This window comes from Scyliorhinus canicula, chromosome 12, assembly GCF_902713615.1.
Source record: "Scyliorhinus canicula chromosome 12, sScyCan1.1, whole genome shotgun sequence".
Lineage (NCBI taxonomy): Eukaryota > Metazoa > Chordata > Chondrichthyes > Carcharhiniformes > Scyliorhinidae > Scyliorhinus > Scyliorhinus canicula.
In genome coordinates, this window is record NC_052157.1 from 103,367,317 (window position 1) to 103,383,763 (window position 16,447).

Below are 16,447 nucleotides of genomic sequence, written 5' to 3' on the forward strand. Positions count from 1 at the left end.
TAATAGATGCGTTGGCGTTAATTTTTCAAAATTCACAACCCAGAGATGAGCAGGATAGGTGAATTGGCCACGTTAAAAATTGCGCCTTAATTGGAAAACATAATTGGGTACTCTAAATTTAGTTTAAAAAAGCATAGTTTTATGAATGGAATAATAACAATAATCTTTATTCATGTCACAAGTAGACTTACATTACCACTGCAATGAAGTTACTGTGAAAATCCCCTGGTCGCCACACTCTGGCGCCTGTTCAGGTACATGGAGGGAGAATTCATCTAATAACATGTCTTTCGGGACATGTGGGAGGAAACAGGTGACAGCGAAGGGCTCAAGGCTGGTTGTTCTGACCTATGCACAGTTTTTGTTTTGGTTGTTGTATAATACTCTGCGATAAAAATCCAACTTTTTCTTTTCTATTCTGTAACTGTGACTTGAAACCAATAAAAACAGTTTTTAAAAATGGAACATCATGTTTAACTAATGTATTGAAGTTCGCGGAAGGAATTACATGGTGTGGATAAAGGGGAGCCTGTAGACGTACAGTATTACGCAGAGTATTACTTAAATGGAGAACGTCTACAGAATACAAGGTGCAGAGTGATTTAGGTGTTCTCATGCACGAGTCACAAAAAGTTGGTCTGCAATGGAATGCTATCCCTTATGAGAGAGATTGCACATCAAATATGTTACGCTTCAGTTGTACAGTGTATTATTGAGGCCACATCTTGAACAGTGTGCGCAGTTTTGGTCTCCTTATTTAAGGAAGGGTGTAAATGTATTGGAGGAGGTTTACCAGATTTACACCTGGAATGAGCGGATTGTCTTATGCGGGTGGGTTGGACAGACTGGGCTTGTTTCCACTGCAACTTAAAAGAGTGACGGGTGATTTGATTGAAGTATATAAGGTCCGGAAGGTTCTTGTCGAGGTGTGCGTGGAAAGGATGGTTCCTCAAGTGGGCGAGTCCAGAACTAGGGGGCACTGTTTTAAAATTAGGGGTCACCCTTTTAGGACAGAGGTGAGGGGAAAAAAATCCCTCTCAGAGACTTGGGCAACTTTGGAGCTGTCTGCCGGAGAAGATGGTGGAGGTGGAGAGAGAAAATTTTTACGGTGGAGGCAGAAAGATTCTCATTGGGCAAGAGAATGAAAGGTTATTGGGGGTAGGTTGAAATGTTGAATTTGAAACATGAACAGATCAGCCATGATCTTATCGAATTCCTATTTCATCTGTTCGTATTCCCGTAACTACAATCCCTTACCCCATGGAACCATTCTATTATATCTCTCCTGCATCCTCCTCAAAGGGTTCATGCCCTTCTTAAAGTGTGCTGCGTAGGATTGAGATATTGCTCTAGAACAAAGAACTTACAGTGCAGAAGGAGGCCATTCAACCCATTGAGTCTGCACTGACCCACTTAAGCCCTCACTTCCACCCTATCCCTGTAACCCAATAACTCCTCCTAACCTTTTTGGTCACTAAGGGCAATTTATCATGGCCAATCCACCTAACCTGCACGTCTTTGGACTGTGGGAGGAAACCGGAGCACCCGGAGTAAACCCACACAGACACGGGGAGAATGTGCAGACTCCGCACAGACAGTGACCGAGCGGGGGAATCGAACCTGGGACCCTGGTGCTGTGAAGCCATAGCGCTATTCACTTGTGCAACCGTGCAGCTGAGGCTGAATTACTATTTTTCTTTTACAGAATTAGCACAGCTTCCTGGCGTTTCGTTCAAATGAAATAGGATCAGAGGTAGACCATTCGGCCCATCAAGTCTTCTTCGCCATTCAACAAGATCATGGCTGATCTGTTGATGTTTCAAATTCCACATTTCAGCCTACCCCTACATTTACTTGATGTGGAGATGCCGGCGTTGGACTGGGGTGAGCACAGTAAGAAGTCTTACAACACCAGGTTAAAGTCCAACAGGTTTGTTTCAAACACGAGCTTTCGGAGCACGGCTCCTTCTTCAGGTGAAGGAGCCGTGCTCCGAAAGCTCGTGTTTGAAACAAACCTGTTGGACTTTAACCTGGTGTTGTAAGACTTCTTACTACATTTACTTGTAAGGCTTAGAATCCTGTATACTTTATTTGTTGCTTTGTCAATTTCCCCTGCCATCTTCAAAGCTTTGAGCTCAAATACGAGGTCTTCCTAACTGTACGCCCCTTTTTGTACTGTACCCATCAACATGTACTTTCTTTCATTCTTCCTCCTAAAATGCATCACTTTTAAGATTTCCTGCAATGAGCTTCATCTACCATTCCACCACCTTTTTATGCTCTCTTCAATCTATTACTATGTTCCTCATTAGGAGTCTTACAACGCCAGGTTAAAGTCCAACAGGTTTGTTTCGAATCACTGGCTTTCGGAGCACTGCTCCTTCCTCAGGTGAAAGAAGAGGTATGTTCCAGACATATATATAACCTGGTGTTGTAAGACTTCTTACTGTGCTCACCCCAGTCCAACGCCAGCATCTCCACATCATATGTTCCTCGTGCTTACTCCACTTCCAAGTTTCATGGCATCGGCATATTTCAAAAATTGGCATTGTACACCAAGTCCAAACAATTATCAAAAACTGAGTACTGAGCTTCGGGAAATGCCTCTATATCCCTTCCTCCAGTCTGAAGAACAGCAATTCACCACAAACGTTTTCTATCCATCAGCCAATTTTGTCTTTGTGCAGCCACTGCTCTTTTTATGCCCATGGACTTCAATTTTACTAACAAGGCCTGAATGAAGGCCCTGCCTTCTCAACCTTGTTCCTCACCTGAGGTGTGGTGGTCCTCAGGATAAGTCATCACAAGTTAGCTCTCTCCCTCAAAAGGGGAAAGGAGCCCATGGCTATCTGGGACTATGGCAACTTTACCTATGTTACTTTATCAAAATGCCCTTTGAATGTCTACGTGCACATCAAGGGCACTGTCCTCATTGATAGCAGAGCCCGCAGACCTCCTCTCTGAAGCTCTCTTCTCATCCCGTAGCCTTCTTAAAATACACCCTTTTCACTGAGCTGTTAGTCACTTCCTCTCAACTGTCCAGTGAGTACTATGAAAACATCATGGGCTGGTGAGCTCAGAAGAAACAGCAGCCACCTGTGGCAATATGAACGTTTCATTTGCTTTGTACACTGCATGCCATTGGCTTTCTTAACCTTTTGAATTTTGACACACAAAAAACTTGCATAAAGGCTCTGGTAAAGTAGACAAGGAGAAACGGTTTCCACTGGCAAGAAGGTCACAGGTTTAAGAAGGGAGTTGACAAGTTTCTCTTATGCGAGTTATGATCTGGAATGCGCTGCCTGAAAGGGCGATGGAAGCAGGTTCAATAGCAACTTTCAAAAGATAATTGGATAAATACTCAAAAGCAAAATATTTGCAAAGCCATGAGGCAATTTCAAGAGCGTGAACCCAATCAGATACCAGGTACAATGGGTCGAATGGCCTCCAGCTCTTGAATGATTCAATGATAAAGATAATTGCATTGGGGAAAAAATGAGTTTGCAATTACGCTTACTTATTAAAAAAAAAGCCCTGTTCTGAATCCTGGCTGTATCTTGGAGAACTCCATAGTGTATCATTACAGCCCTGTTCCACTGGGAATTTCAATGTTTCCAACTCCATTGAGTGCATTCCAAATAAGATGTCACAGATTGCATTGTCTATTTTTTGACAACCCCAGAGGCTGATCATCCACTTGACCTTAGACCTCAGCTTGGAAGATCTATCATAAATTCACAGACCACAAAACTCTCTTTCGGCATTTGAAACCAAAGATGTTGTCGTGTGGGACAAGAGCTTTAAAAAATTGCACAACTTCAGATGAATTGAACACAATCTCAGTTTTAGGTTGAAAAACCTTTCCCGGTACCAAAGGAGTTTGACACTCACTTCTCTCCTGGTGCGGAATAATTCAGAGCCAACCACTGAAAGCACGAAAGGAAAAAAAAAACAAAGTCTAAATGGTGGGATAATCCTTCATACAGCAGAGATTCAGACACTGGAGAATCAGCTCAGAATGAGGGAAAAACGGTGTTTAATCTTTAGGTTATGTTCTAGGCTGGAGAGTGAATGGTGGGAGACTAACTAACAGGTCCACTGAGATGGATTTAACGACAGCTCAGCCATGCTGTTCCTTGGGAGATAATCTTTGCAATTAGAAAGTTGGAAAATGCAAACCTTGCAAAGAGAATCTGACTTTTTCTGCCCCTTTTCTGTCAAGCTGTGGAGTATTTGTCAATCGGGGCAAAGGGTGGAAGAAGTCTGCCCCCAACCTTCTGTTACTCAAAGTGGTCATTGTCTCGAACACTTCTAAAAAAAAAAGATTACAGCCTGAAATATTTACTTCTCAGTCTTGAGTTGGCTAAAGCCAAGTTTTCATAAGGTTGACATCATATCCCTCTTTTTCAATTATGTTGCCCAACTGCTCATTTTTAATGGTTTACACATTTTCCTATAAATAGATTCATTAACTGGTACCACATTCACACTTCCCTTTCTTTCGCTATCATTTCCTTAAGATTTCTCGTTTTCCCTACAGTACACCTCTCCATTATTTATAGTTACTGCTGGACTAGCTTTAAACTCGTGTCTCTCTGAGCACAGGGGCTTTTCACAGTAACTTCATATGAAGCCTACTTGTGGCAATAAGCGATTTTCATTTCATTTCATTCACAAATGTATTGTATAATGCCGCAAACCTGCCGCCACACATGCGATTGTCATGTTAAAAAGAGTAATTGCAAGTTTCTTAGTTTCTATTTTATTGAACATTACCAAGTTGGCATATTATTTAAAACAGCTCAGTAAATATTACAACTGAGTGAAAATTTTAAACTTGTCCATTATTTTCAACTGCATAATTGATACCCGCATCACATAATATTGACAGCATTATACATTCAGAATTCTATGCAGCATTGGAATTGGTGGGTGAGGAAGGGGTCATAGAGGGGAAAGAGATGGAAGCAAAAAAAAAGTCTTCTGCCTCAAAAAGGAGTACAAAGCTAGAAATGGCACTATAAGCTAAACTAACTTAAATAAAAAAAATAAGCTCTAATAATTAAATGAAAATTACACATCCTCTATGGCAGACTTCAACAGATGTCAAGCCTGTGTTCATTTGTTACAGAATTCTTTTTATGTAGGGCTTTTATAGTTCCGCTGAGTTGAGGGGAGGGGATGGTGGGGACAACAGAAAAGACAATTTGATTAAGGTGAATCTATGACCTTTCCAATTTACCTCTGCCAGACACTCAAATGCTGAATTAAGTAGCCACTTACCAGATGGTAAAGATCTCTACTTTGGTTCGCATGAACATCTTCATAAAAGGATAATTAACTTCCTAGTGCTGTAAAATCAACCAACTTTCAGCAAAATCCGCAACTTCGGTGCCAGAAATAACTTACCAATTCCATGTGAAGTTCCAATTATATGCAACCTATTAGTGCTAAGGGTGGGTGTGGCTAAGTTGAGTTTATCTTTACTTTGCGCCCAGTTACTGCCAGGTGTTGAATGCAGGTAAGAAACAGCATGGTGGAAAGTGTTTGCGACAGAGGCTGCTGATCAATGGAAAGTGATCTTAAACCATCATCGGCGGCAAGTGGACTTCAAGTTTGAATTTCAGTAAATGCAGAACCCTGGGGTTTTCAGGGAGCACTCATGAGGCGCGGCCTCGTCACAGTGCGTGGAACAGGAGAGAGAGCGAGAGAGAGAGAGAGAGAAATGGTGAGGGAGAACAAGCGCATCACACTTCAGAAAGTGCAGGTTTGAGTACATCTGAACAGTCAGTTGCTGTGGGATTCAATTCTCAGATGACTGTGCTTGTCTGAGCTCCGTTGACTCTCAGTAGTCTGAAGATACCACAAAGGTCACTGAGCAGGCTTGGTTTGAGACGTCGACTGGTCACCCAGGAACTTGGTAGCTTTATTCTGATAGCTAATCGCGAGACTGATGGCAGCAATATTCTTCAGTCCCTGAAAGAGATTCAAATATGTTCATGAGGAATTCCTTCAACAACGCAGTCAAACCCAAAACCCAGAAGCTAGCACCATGATCACACCTCAAACTATCCATTGCTATACTGGGAAACAACAAAGGCAACATACTCTTTCGGTATATTAACTTGAGCAGGCTGAACAGAGAACAGCAAACATCACCAATGCAGGTCATCTCGACATCATGACATTGCTGTGGGACTTTGCTATATGCAAATTAACTACCATGTTTCCTACATCATTGCAGTAACTACAATAAAAGTACTTATTTGGCTACAAAATGCTTTGGGGCATCCTCAGGCAGTAAAACATGTTGTACAAATGCATTATAAACTAGTATCTCACCCAACAATATGCAGATGGTTAACGCTAAGATCATTAGGCTTATGATAGGCTTCTATTTGCAATTAAAATAAATTAGAAGCAGCAGCAATTAAGTGTGACTCAAAATGGTCTAAAGTTGGTCTCAAACTGAATTTGATTTTGCGTATGAATTTATATTTAATTTTACAGCTGAACTCTAAATTCATCTGCTGTTACTAGAAGCACTGCCACTCTTAGAACTTAGCATGTTCCATTTCTTCTGTGAATAAACTAGTAGCTCATTAGTAAAGAAACGTTTAAAATCTTATTCAAATAGGTCAACATCATTCTTCTTGACAAAAGTAATAGAATCTGACCCATGTAAAACTGCCATAAGAATTATGGCTCTCCCATCCTGTCTGATCAATTTATTGATTTCTTTGACACTCATTTAAACGGTGAACATAAATGAGGTAATTATTGGAGGAAATTAAATTGAACAAACTTAAACAAGAAAGCACCTTTGATTAATGACTGCAGTTCCCCTGATATAAGTCAGTCTTCCAAGATTAATCTTACAAGTTACCCTGTAACATCAGTGTTTGCTTTTTAAATAAAAAGATTTATGTAAGAATACAAACAGTGCATAATTCTTTTTGATTGTTTATCAGAAAGGAGTGCAAATTATAAAATTCTGCACTTTAAAAAAATATCATCTTTATTAGTGTCATAAGTAGGCTTACATTAACACTGTAATGAAGTTACTGTGAAAAGCCTCTAGTCGCCACATTCCGGCTCCTGTTCAGGTACACAGAGGGAGAATTCAGAATGTCCAATTCACCTAACAGCATGTCTTTCGGGACTCAGACACGGGGAGAACGTGCATACTCCGCACAGTGACCCAAGCTGGGAATTGAACCCGGGTTTTTGCCGCTGTGAAGCAACAGCGCTAACCACTGTGCTACAGTGCCGCCCAAATGCCAGAGGAATGAAATCAACTTCCATTTGTGCAGTGCCGTTAACATAAAAAAAAACAGGCCCAGGGTGCTTTCCGGAACAAAAAAAGGCAGAGAGAGAAAAAGGAGCAGATGAGGGCCAAAATTCTGGTGAGCAATAGGCTTTGATGAGTGTGGTGACTAGGGGATTTTCACAGTAACTTCAGTGCAGTGTTACTATGAGCCTACTTGTGACACTAATAAAGATTATATTTTAAAAAGTGCAGAATTTTATAAAATAGGGATCTTAAAGAACAGATGGGAAGTGGAGAGATCATGGGGTGGAATTCCTGTGTTGTGCTGCAGGGCTGAAGACATGGGTTGATTTTGCAGCCAGGGGAGAAAGAGGGGCTTATAAGGGGATTTAAATATAAGAATGACAATTTAAAATAAGAGGTAATGGCGGACTGGGAACCAACGCATGTCAGAAAAGATGAGACTGATAGATGGGAAAATTCTAGCTGAATAAAGCATTAGTTCCTGCTCAGCCAGTTCCAGCTGAACACAGTTGTATAATCGCTTGCATTTTGCAGAAGGTTTGACTGGCTAACTCAAAGTTCTGTCAGTTTATGGAAATTAAAGGAAATTTGGATTGTTTAAATTGCTCAATTCGTTATTTGAAAGCACTTTGAAGTTTTTGTTGCAACTTACGACCTGATTGGATATTATTGGACTTCTTAAAAGGTGCTTTTTGCTTTGAAAATCCTTTCCATAGAATCATAGAATTTACAGTACAGGAGGCGGCCATTCGGCCCATCGAGTCTGTAACGGCCCATGGAAAGAGCACCCTTCCTAAGCCCATACCCTATCCCCGTCTCCCCACCTAATCTTTTTTTTTTTGGTCACTAAGGGCAATTTAGCATGGCCAATCCACCTAACCTGCACATCTTTGGACTGTGGGAGGAAACCGGAGCACCCGGAGGAAACCCACGCAGACACAGGGAGAACGTGCAGACGCCGCACAGACAGTGACCCAAGCCGGGAATCGAACCTGGGACCCTGGAGCTGTGAAGCAACTGTACTAACCACCATGCTACCGTGCTGTCCGTCCTCCACTTTCCCTTATTGGTACCAAGTCACGTTGGGCTTTGGCTTTGAGTGCATATTTCCTTTAACCTTTTAATTCAGCATGTCTTAACAATACATCATCTGCAAAGGCAAATCCATGGAATCTGTTAAGTGGCTGGCAGCTTTTACTTGTTCCTTTGCCAGAATCGGTGGGCAGTCTGCTGCAAGCCATTCCACTATGCTGTTTACAAACCTCCCCCCCTCATAATTTGCCATGCTGGATATTTGCAGAAGGGAAGAAAATAAAACAGAACTTGCATTTAAGCAGTAGCAACTTTACATGATCAGAGGGCATCTTAACATGCTTTACAACCAACTGATGCTTCAATAAAAAAATTACATATTTTGCCTCCTATGGATACTGCAAAGCAACTATGACCATGCACATAGATGTGCATATAAATAAGGTTACCCACTGAGTAGAGCCTTCTACTTTCTGAGCTATGGCTCAGTTGGCAGAACTCTTCACTGAGTCACAAGCTTCTGGAATCAAGTCTCACTCCAGGACTTGAGCACAAGGATCAAGACTGATATGGAGTATCAGTCTTGATCCTTGTGCTCAAGTCCTGGAGTGAGACTTGATTCCAGAAGCTTGTGGGAGTGCTGCACTGTTGATAGCGCCGTCTTTCGGATGAGACACTAAGACCAAGGCCCAGCACCTGCTCTCTAAGGTGCATGTAAACATTCCCAAGGCATTACTTTGAAGAAGAACAAGTATCCTGGCCAATATTTATCTTTCAATCAACATTACATAAAAAGATTTTCTGTTCATTATCGCATTGCTGCCTGTGGGAGCCCAGTTTCCTACACTACAACAGTGAACACATTTCCAAAGTGTATAGAGCACTTTGAAATGTCCGGTGGTGCTGTGAAGCACTATAGAAATGCAAGTCTTTCTCTTGCATGTGCAAGAAGTATTGTCTAAATGGCGTGGGGACAGGAGTTGCTGCACATGGTCTATTTTTCCAATATCCCAAACAGCTCCAGAAACAAACCCTTCACACCATTTTGATTTGAACTGAAGCCAATCTAACAGAATTCCATCAAAATGACACGATGTTATGGGGCGGCCAATCGAGATAGAAATTAGCTCTGTAGCAGATGCTTAAATGGAGAGGAAGTTGAGAAAATTGTGTAATGGGATAACCTATTGGAATAACAAGATGCTGTTTGCCCAAGGGCAGGTGCAGGGTCTATTCTTCCACACTGTTTAGTTCCCGAACTGCTGTCGGACGAGGCAGGGTGCAGGCCAGGTGCGTAAATGTAGATGTATGAAAATATGAGTATTCGTAGAAGGGACCGAAATAGATATACACCCTTAATATAATTCTGAATATTATAACTTTATATTGCTTGCTTTCGTGTTTTAAGAATAATCTTAGTCCACACGCTAAAAAAAAACAAAGTATGGTTTAATTATTCAACATTTTTTAAAAAGAAGATTTTAAAACATTTGTTCTTAGCATGTGGGTGTCGCTGGCTAGGTCAGTATTTATTGCCCATCTCGAATTGCCTATCAGTAGGTGGTGGCGAGCTGCCATCTTTAACTGCTGCAGTCCATGTGGTGTATGTACACCCACCGTGCTGTCGGGAGGGGAGGAAGAGTTCCAGGATTTTGACCCAGTGACAGGTAGGGGACAGCGATATCAGGGACTGTTGGAGGGGAACTTCCAAGTGGTGGTGTTCCCATGTCTGCTTCTGCCCTTGTCCTTCCAGGCGGTAGAACTCCAGGATTTGGAAGGTGATGTTGAAGGAGTCTTGTGAGTTGCTGAAGAGTAGATGGTGCACACTGTTACCACTGTGCATCGGTGATGGCGGGAGTGGAAGTTTGTGGATGGGGAACTAATCAAGAGGGCTGCTTTGTCCTGGATGGTGTCAACCTTCTTGAGTGTTGTTGGAGCTGCACTCATCCAGGCAAGGCGGGTGTATTTCATTACACACCTGACTTGTGTCTTATAGATGGTGCGCAGGCATTGGGGAATCAGGAGGTGAGTCATTCACTGCAGGATTCCTAGTCTCTGACCTATTCTTGTAGCCACAGTATTAATATGGCTAGTTCAGTTCAATTTCTAGTTAATGGTAAATCCCAGGGGATTGGTAGTGGGGATTCAGCGATGGTAATGTAATTGAATGACATGGGGAGATAGTTGGATTCACTCTTGTTGGCGATGCTCATTGCCTGGCATGTGCGTGGCAAAAATGTTACTTTCCCATTATCAGCTCAAGCCTGGATATTGTCCAGGTATTGTTGCACATGCACACAGGTTGTATCTGAGGAGTTGCAGACAGTGCTGAACATTGTTCAATCCTCAGGGAACATGCCTACTTTTTCAAAAAAATATTTTTATTCAAGGCTTTTACATATAGACATGAAAATATAAGACCAAACATTAGCATGAACAGAAACCATAAACCTCCAAACCCCCCCCCCCCCCCCCTCGATACCAACACCCCACCTTCCTAAGTTTATCACCTTATCCCTCACCCCCCCTCCCCCAACCCCCCCTCCATGCTGACCCCTCAATCCACCTTGAAGCAATCAATGAACAGTTTCCACCTCTGGGTAAACCCCTCCTCCAACCCCCGCAAAGCGATTTTGACCTTCTCCAACCACAGGAATTTGGCCAGGTCACTCACCTATAACCCCGCCTTCAGCGGCTCCAAGTTCCGCCAACACAACAAAATCCGTCTCCGGGCTATCAGGGAGGCAAAGGTCCCAGAAATCTGCCTCTTCCCCCATCTGGACACCCGGACCTTCCGACACACCGAATATCCCCACCTAATGTCAGAGACCCTGCAAGATCGCCCTCAAGCTTTGGACAAGCCCAAAACATATGGATGTGATTCACAGCACCCTCTGCACACCCCTCACCCACACCTATCCTCTACCCCTACAAAGAACCAGCTGATCCTCGCCACCGTAAACTGGGTGGGTGAGACTCAACCTCACACACAACGATGATGCCTTCACTCACTGCAAGGCCTCTTCCCACATCTGGGCCCGCACCTCCCCTCCCAACTCCTCCTCCCATTTATTCCCAATTTACCATTAAGCATCTCCTCCACCGGAGCACCCGCCCTCTCCATCAACTCACGGTAGATATCCAACACACTCCCTTCCCCAATATCATCTCCCGACAACAGCTCGTCTTGCAACACCGGAGGCGGCAGCCCCGGGAAGGACGGCACGTCTCTCCTCACAAAATCTCTCACCTGCAGGTACCCAAAACCATTCCCTTTGGGCAACTCGCATAATTCTGGATAGTCAGAAACTTTTTTCCCATGGTGGAAGAGGCAATTACAAGGAGAAATAGGTTTAAGGGCAGAGGGGCAAGTTGAGAGGAGATGTGCGAGGGAAATGTTTTTACACAAGAGGGTAGTGGGTGCCTCGAACGCACTTCCAGAAGAGGTGGTGGAAGCAGGTACGATAGCGACGTTCAAGGGGCATCTTGACAAATACATGAAGAGGATGGGAATAGAGGGATACGGGCCCCAGAAGTGTAGAATATTATAGATTAAACGGGCAGCATGGTCGTCGCAGGGTTGGGAGGGCCTAAAGGCTGGTTTCTGTTCTGTACTTTTCTTTGTTCTTTGTCCTCCAACTCCTCCAGACCTGCAAACTTTCCCCCTGTGAACAAGTCCCTATAGTACTCCATACCCATCTGCTTTCAACCCTGGAACATCACATCCAACCTCGCAGGCACAAACCTATGCTTGTCACATATCGGCGCCCACAACGACATGCTGCCTACACATGGTTCCACACCCGTAATGCCAAATCCACCACTGGGCTCACGGAGTACCTGACTGGCGAGGTTTGAAGGGTCGCCAATAACAGTGCCCTCAAACCGGTCCCCCTACACAATGCTAACTCCATCTGTCTCCACACCAACCTCTCCTCCACAGCCTATTTCCTCACCATTGCAATATTTGCCACCCAATAATAATTTATCGAATTTGGAAATGCCAGACCCTTCCAGCCAACTCTTCAGGAACACTTGCCTCACCCACAGTGTGTTCCCCACCCACACAAACCCCGAAATTATCCCGTTCACCTTCCTGAAAAAGGACTTTGGAACAATTTTGGGGAGGTTCTGGAACACAAACAAGAATCTAGGCCACACCGTCATTTTCACCGTCTGCACATGCCCAGCCAGTGACAGCGGCAACCCATCCCGCATCGTATTGATATTTTTGATGTGGAGATGCCGGCGTTGGACTGGGGTGAGCACAGTAAGAAGTCTTACAACACCAGGTTAAAGTCCAACAGGTTTGATTCAAACACGAGCTTTCGGAGCGCAACTCCTTCCTCAGTGATATTTTTGTTATGGTTAAGACGTTGGCGGGGAAGGTGGGATTGGAGTATTCGACGATCGGGTGTCAGATGACACGCAGCCCTCGTGGATCTGTGTGTGGAGAAGGGGGGGGGGGGGAGGGGCTCCCAGCGACCGCAGTGGAGATTGGATGTGGGACTGTTGGCGAAGAAGGGGCATGATAAAAGATTTGGGCGGCTATAGGTACCTACGTCGAGTGTTTTGGGAAATGTTGAAGGTGGTAATTAGGGGGGAAGTTAATCGCGATTAAGGCGCACAGAGATAGGTGGAAAGGATTGAAAGGTAGAGGCTAGTTGAGGCCTATCAGCCGTGGATAGGCAGTAATCGGCAACCCCTTAAGAAAGGTTGCTGAAGGAAAGGAAGAAGCTCCAAATGGAGTTTGAGCTTATGTTGACGGGAAAAGCAGTGGGGCAGTTGCGTTGGAATAGAGGGGCGTTTTATGAGCATGGAGAGAAGACTAGTAGGTTGCCCACACACCAGCTGAGGCAACAGGCAGCAACGAGGGAGATAAAAGACTCTAGGTAGGGTGGTCACTGAGCCAATGAAGGTGAACAGGGTGTCTGAGGCCTTCAACCGGGGCAGTATAGATCAAAGCCCCCGGGGGTAGGGGATGGGGTCTTCGACACGTGTGAATGGCTTACATTTTCTGGTGGGGGAGGAGGAAAAAGTGTGGGATCTGGGAGCCTCACTTAGGCTAGAGGTGATGAGGTGTATTGGATTGATGCAGTCTGGGAAGGCCCCAGGCCTGGGCAAATCCCCAGCTGAATTTGCTACAGAGCTGGGGGCTTTGCTAGTAGAAATGTTTAATGATGCATTGGAGAAAGGGGAAAACCTATCCACGTTGGCACAAGCCTCGCTTTCGCTCATTTTGAAAAAAGACAAGGATTGGAGGAGTGTGGGTCTTACCAACCGATATCACGTTTGAACATGAATGCGGAGCTGTTGGCCAATGTTTTGGCAGCGCGCCTGGAGCATTGTGTGCCGGGGGCAATAGCTGACCACCAGGCAGGGTTTGTGAAGGGGCGGTAGTTATCATCAAATATTAGGAGGTTGTTGAATGAGGTGATGATGCCCCCTATGGGTCAGGAAACGGATGTGATAATATCCATGGACGTGGAGAAGGCGTTCAACCAGGTGGAATAGGGGTATCTTTTTGAAGTACTGACACAGTTTGGATTTGGACCAGGGTTTATTGGCTGGATTAGAACGCTGCAGAGGGCCCCCTCGGCAAGTGTACCTGTGCATGAACACTATGAGTTTGGAGGATTTTTGTTTGCACCGGGGAACGAGACTGGGGCTGGTTTAGCTCAGTGGGCTAGGCAGTTGGTTTGCAATGCAGAGCAAGGCCAGCAGCACGGGTTCAATTCCCGTACCGGCTGAGAATTCAAAATTCTCCCTCGGTGTACCCGAACAGGCACCGGAATGTGGCGACTAGGGGCTTTTCACAGTACCTTCATTGCAGTGTTAATGGTAGTCCACTTGTGACAGTAAAGATTATTATTAATATTTGGGGTCTTGAGGACTCGGGAGTGCAGGTGGGGAGAGAGGCTGACGGCTTGGCCTTTGCCTCCCTGATAACCTCCGGAGGAGGATCTTGTTAGGGTGGCGGGATCCGGAGACATCTAAGGAAGGGGGTTGGTGAGCGACATGGCAGAATTCCTGCAACTGGAGAAATAAAGTTTGCCATTAGGGGGGGTCAGAAGAGGGGCCTACTTGAGGTGGAGATTGTTCATCTCCTTCTTTAAGGACCGGTGAACGTCAGTGGGTGGGGAGGGGAGGGGATGTTGTGGGTGGGGAGGAGAGGGGGTGTTGCGGGGGGGTGGGGGGGGGGGGGGTTGGGTTGTTTGATTTTGTCGTTTTATTGGCGTTTTATTGTATTTTAGCCATAAGACAGGGTATGTGGAGTTTAAGGTGGATGGGGGCTTTTGTTTCAAGAAATTGGTATAAAGTTGGCTCTATTGTGTTCTGTGCTTTGTATATATAATGAAAATGCCTTGAATAAAAATATTTAAAAGCAATGTAGTGTCTAATTTATATAGATCTATTTTCATACAGGTGCACATTGTTGACATAGATTGCTTCATTAAATACGGCAACTTAATAGCTCTGTAAATTTATATTCCCTTCAAAACTCGAAAAAGTAAATGCTTTGCCATATTGTCAGCCGATACGGAATACTCGCCAGTCTGTTATAACATGGGCTGTTTGCTGAGTGCAACTCCCTCTACTCTGCTAGCAATATATTTTCATGCTCATCTCAACCATAGCTGGCTACACCCATATGATTCTTCATATTTCACATGATCTTTTTGTGAGCTAAGGTAGGTTGCCAATTTGCTTTGAATAAGGAGTTATGTGTTGTACTGCAAATTTTGCAAACAGGGACCTTGGAAGTGAGACAGCCCAAAATTATTTGATATGTGACCTCGGACAGCAATGTGACCTCACTCCCATTATCTGGATTCACAAGTGTCCGAGGGTGAAAGGGCAAAGTGTGAATCCACTGCAGCAAGTACTTTTGCGGCAAATTCTTCAAAAGAAGCCAAAATAAAAACGTTAATTAACCTCAGAAGTAACACGTTCGAGTCAGACTTTAGTCATGTTTAAGCAACCCTTCTCATTCACAAACCGACTGCGCCCACTTTGCAAGCGTTTGAGATGATTCTCACCTGCATGATACAGTGGTGGATGTGATCTTCTGTGGTTAAGGCCACAAAGTAGTCTTGCAGCACACCAAGTTCCTGCATCAAATCAGAAACATCATTACTCTGCTATATTGCACATCAGCAGCTAGACAAGGAAAAGTTAATTGTTCTGCAGTGAACTCAATTATGAAGCAGTTTGACATGGTAAACATAGAGACGTTTCCACTTGTGCGAGTTATGAACATCAGGTAGTCACTAAACAATCCATTTGGGAGTACGGGAGAAATTTCTTCACTCAAGTCAGTGGTTGGAGTGGAGAAACTTGCTGCCACATAGACGGGGCGAAACAAAGAAGACAGGTACATCAGAGAGAGGAAGGTACAGAAAGACATGTTGATTGAGTGAAATGATGTAAATTGGTAGGAGACTCGTGGAGCATAAACACCTGTAGGACCAAAGGGGCTGCTTCGGTGCGGTAAAGTTGTGCGAGATCAACATGACGATATTACACTTAAACTTTCATCCAAAATTTCTCCACTTCCTCCTCACGTGGCCCCATGCATACCATAGTAGTATGGTAGCGTTCAACTTTCACTACCTTGCTTTACAATTTATAAACAGGAAGTCCAGTTTCTGTGGGACAAGTGATAGAGAGAGGAGCTTTTATGTTGCAAGTGGGCCCACTTGTTGACAGGTGGGTAGTGAGGGACAGGAACACAGGCACAGAAAGCATCTGGCTATCATATCATTGGGGCATTATTACAGACTCCTCAAAAAGGCTCGGCAGGCATTCAACACCGGGGGTTTCAAGTTTGAAGCTTGGTTTCAATCAAAACAGGGGTGTGCCCTAGGCAAATTTAGGCACAACATGGCAACTGCTTTTCGTGTCCACACAGGCATTTGCTGAAGTACTGTGTACTTTGCACTTCCATGCACCTTCCCGAGAATGTCATCTTTAACACTCAAACTCCATGCGAGCATTTTACAAGCTAAAATAATCCCGTGTCCAAAATGCATCCAAAACAGCAGGAAGTAAAAGCACTTAAAACAGGAAAGCTTTTTAAATAGCTCATTAATCAATATTCATCATTTTGAGCAGGAAGTC

General features: G+C 44.1%; 1 protein-coding gene across 3 annotated transcripts in view; it reads right to left on the minus strand.

The window, feature by feature from the left end:
- Positions 1 to 4,739: 4,739 nt before the first annotated feature.
- The window catches only part of zzef1 (zinc finger, ZZ-type with EF hand domain 1), a 371,817-nt gene continuing 360,109 nt past the window's right edge, over positions 4,740 to 16,447 (minus strand). For 2 of the 3 annotated variants that reach the window (XM_038813629.1, XM_038813630.1), the window contains 2 exons: positions 15,367 to 15,438; positions 5,824 to 5,976 (listed from right to left, as the gene is read on the minus strand). In XM_038813629.1, coding sequence (XP_038669557.1) covers positions 5,872 to 5,976; positions 15,367 to 15,438 — 177 coding nt within the window. In that variant the 3' untranslated portion in view covers positions 5,824 to 5,871. Of the gene's footprint in view, positions 5,977 to 15,366; positions 15,439 to 16,447 lie in introns of all 3 variants that reach the window. The other variant, XM_038813628.1, reaches the window with a different exon arrangement.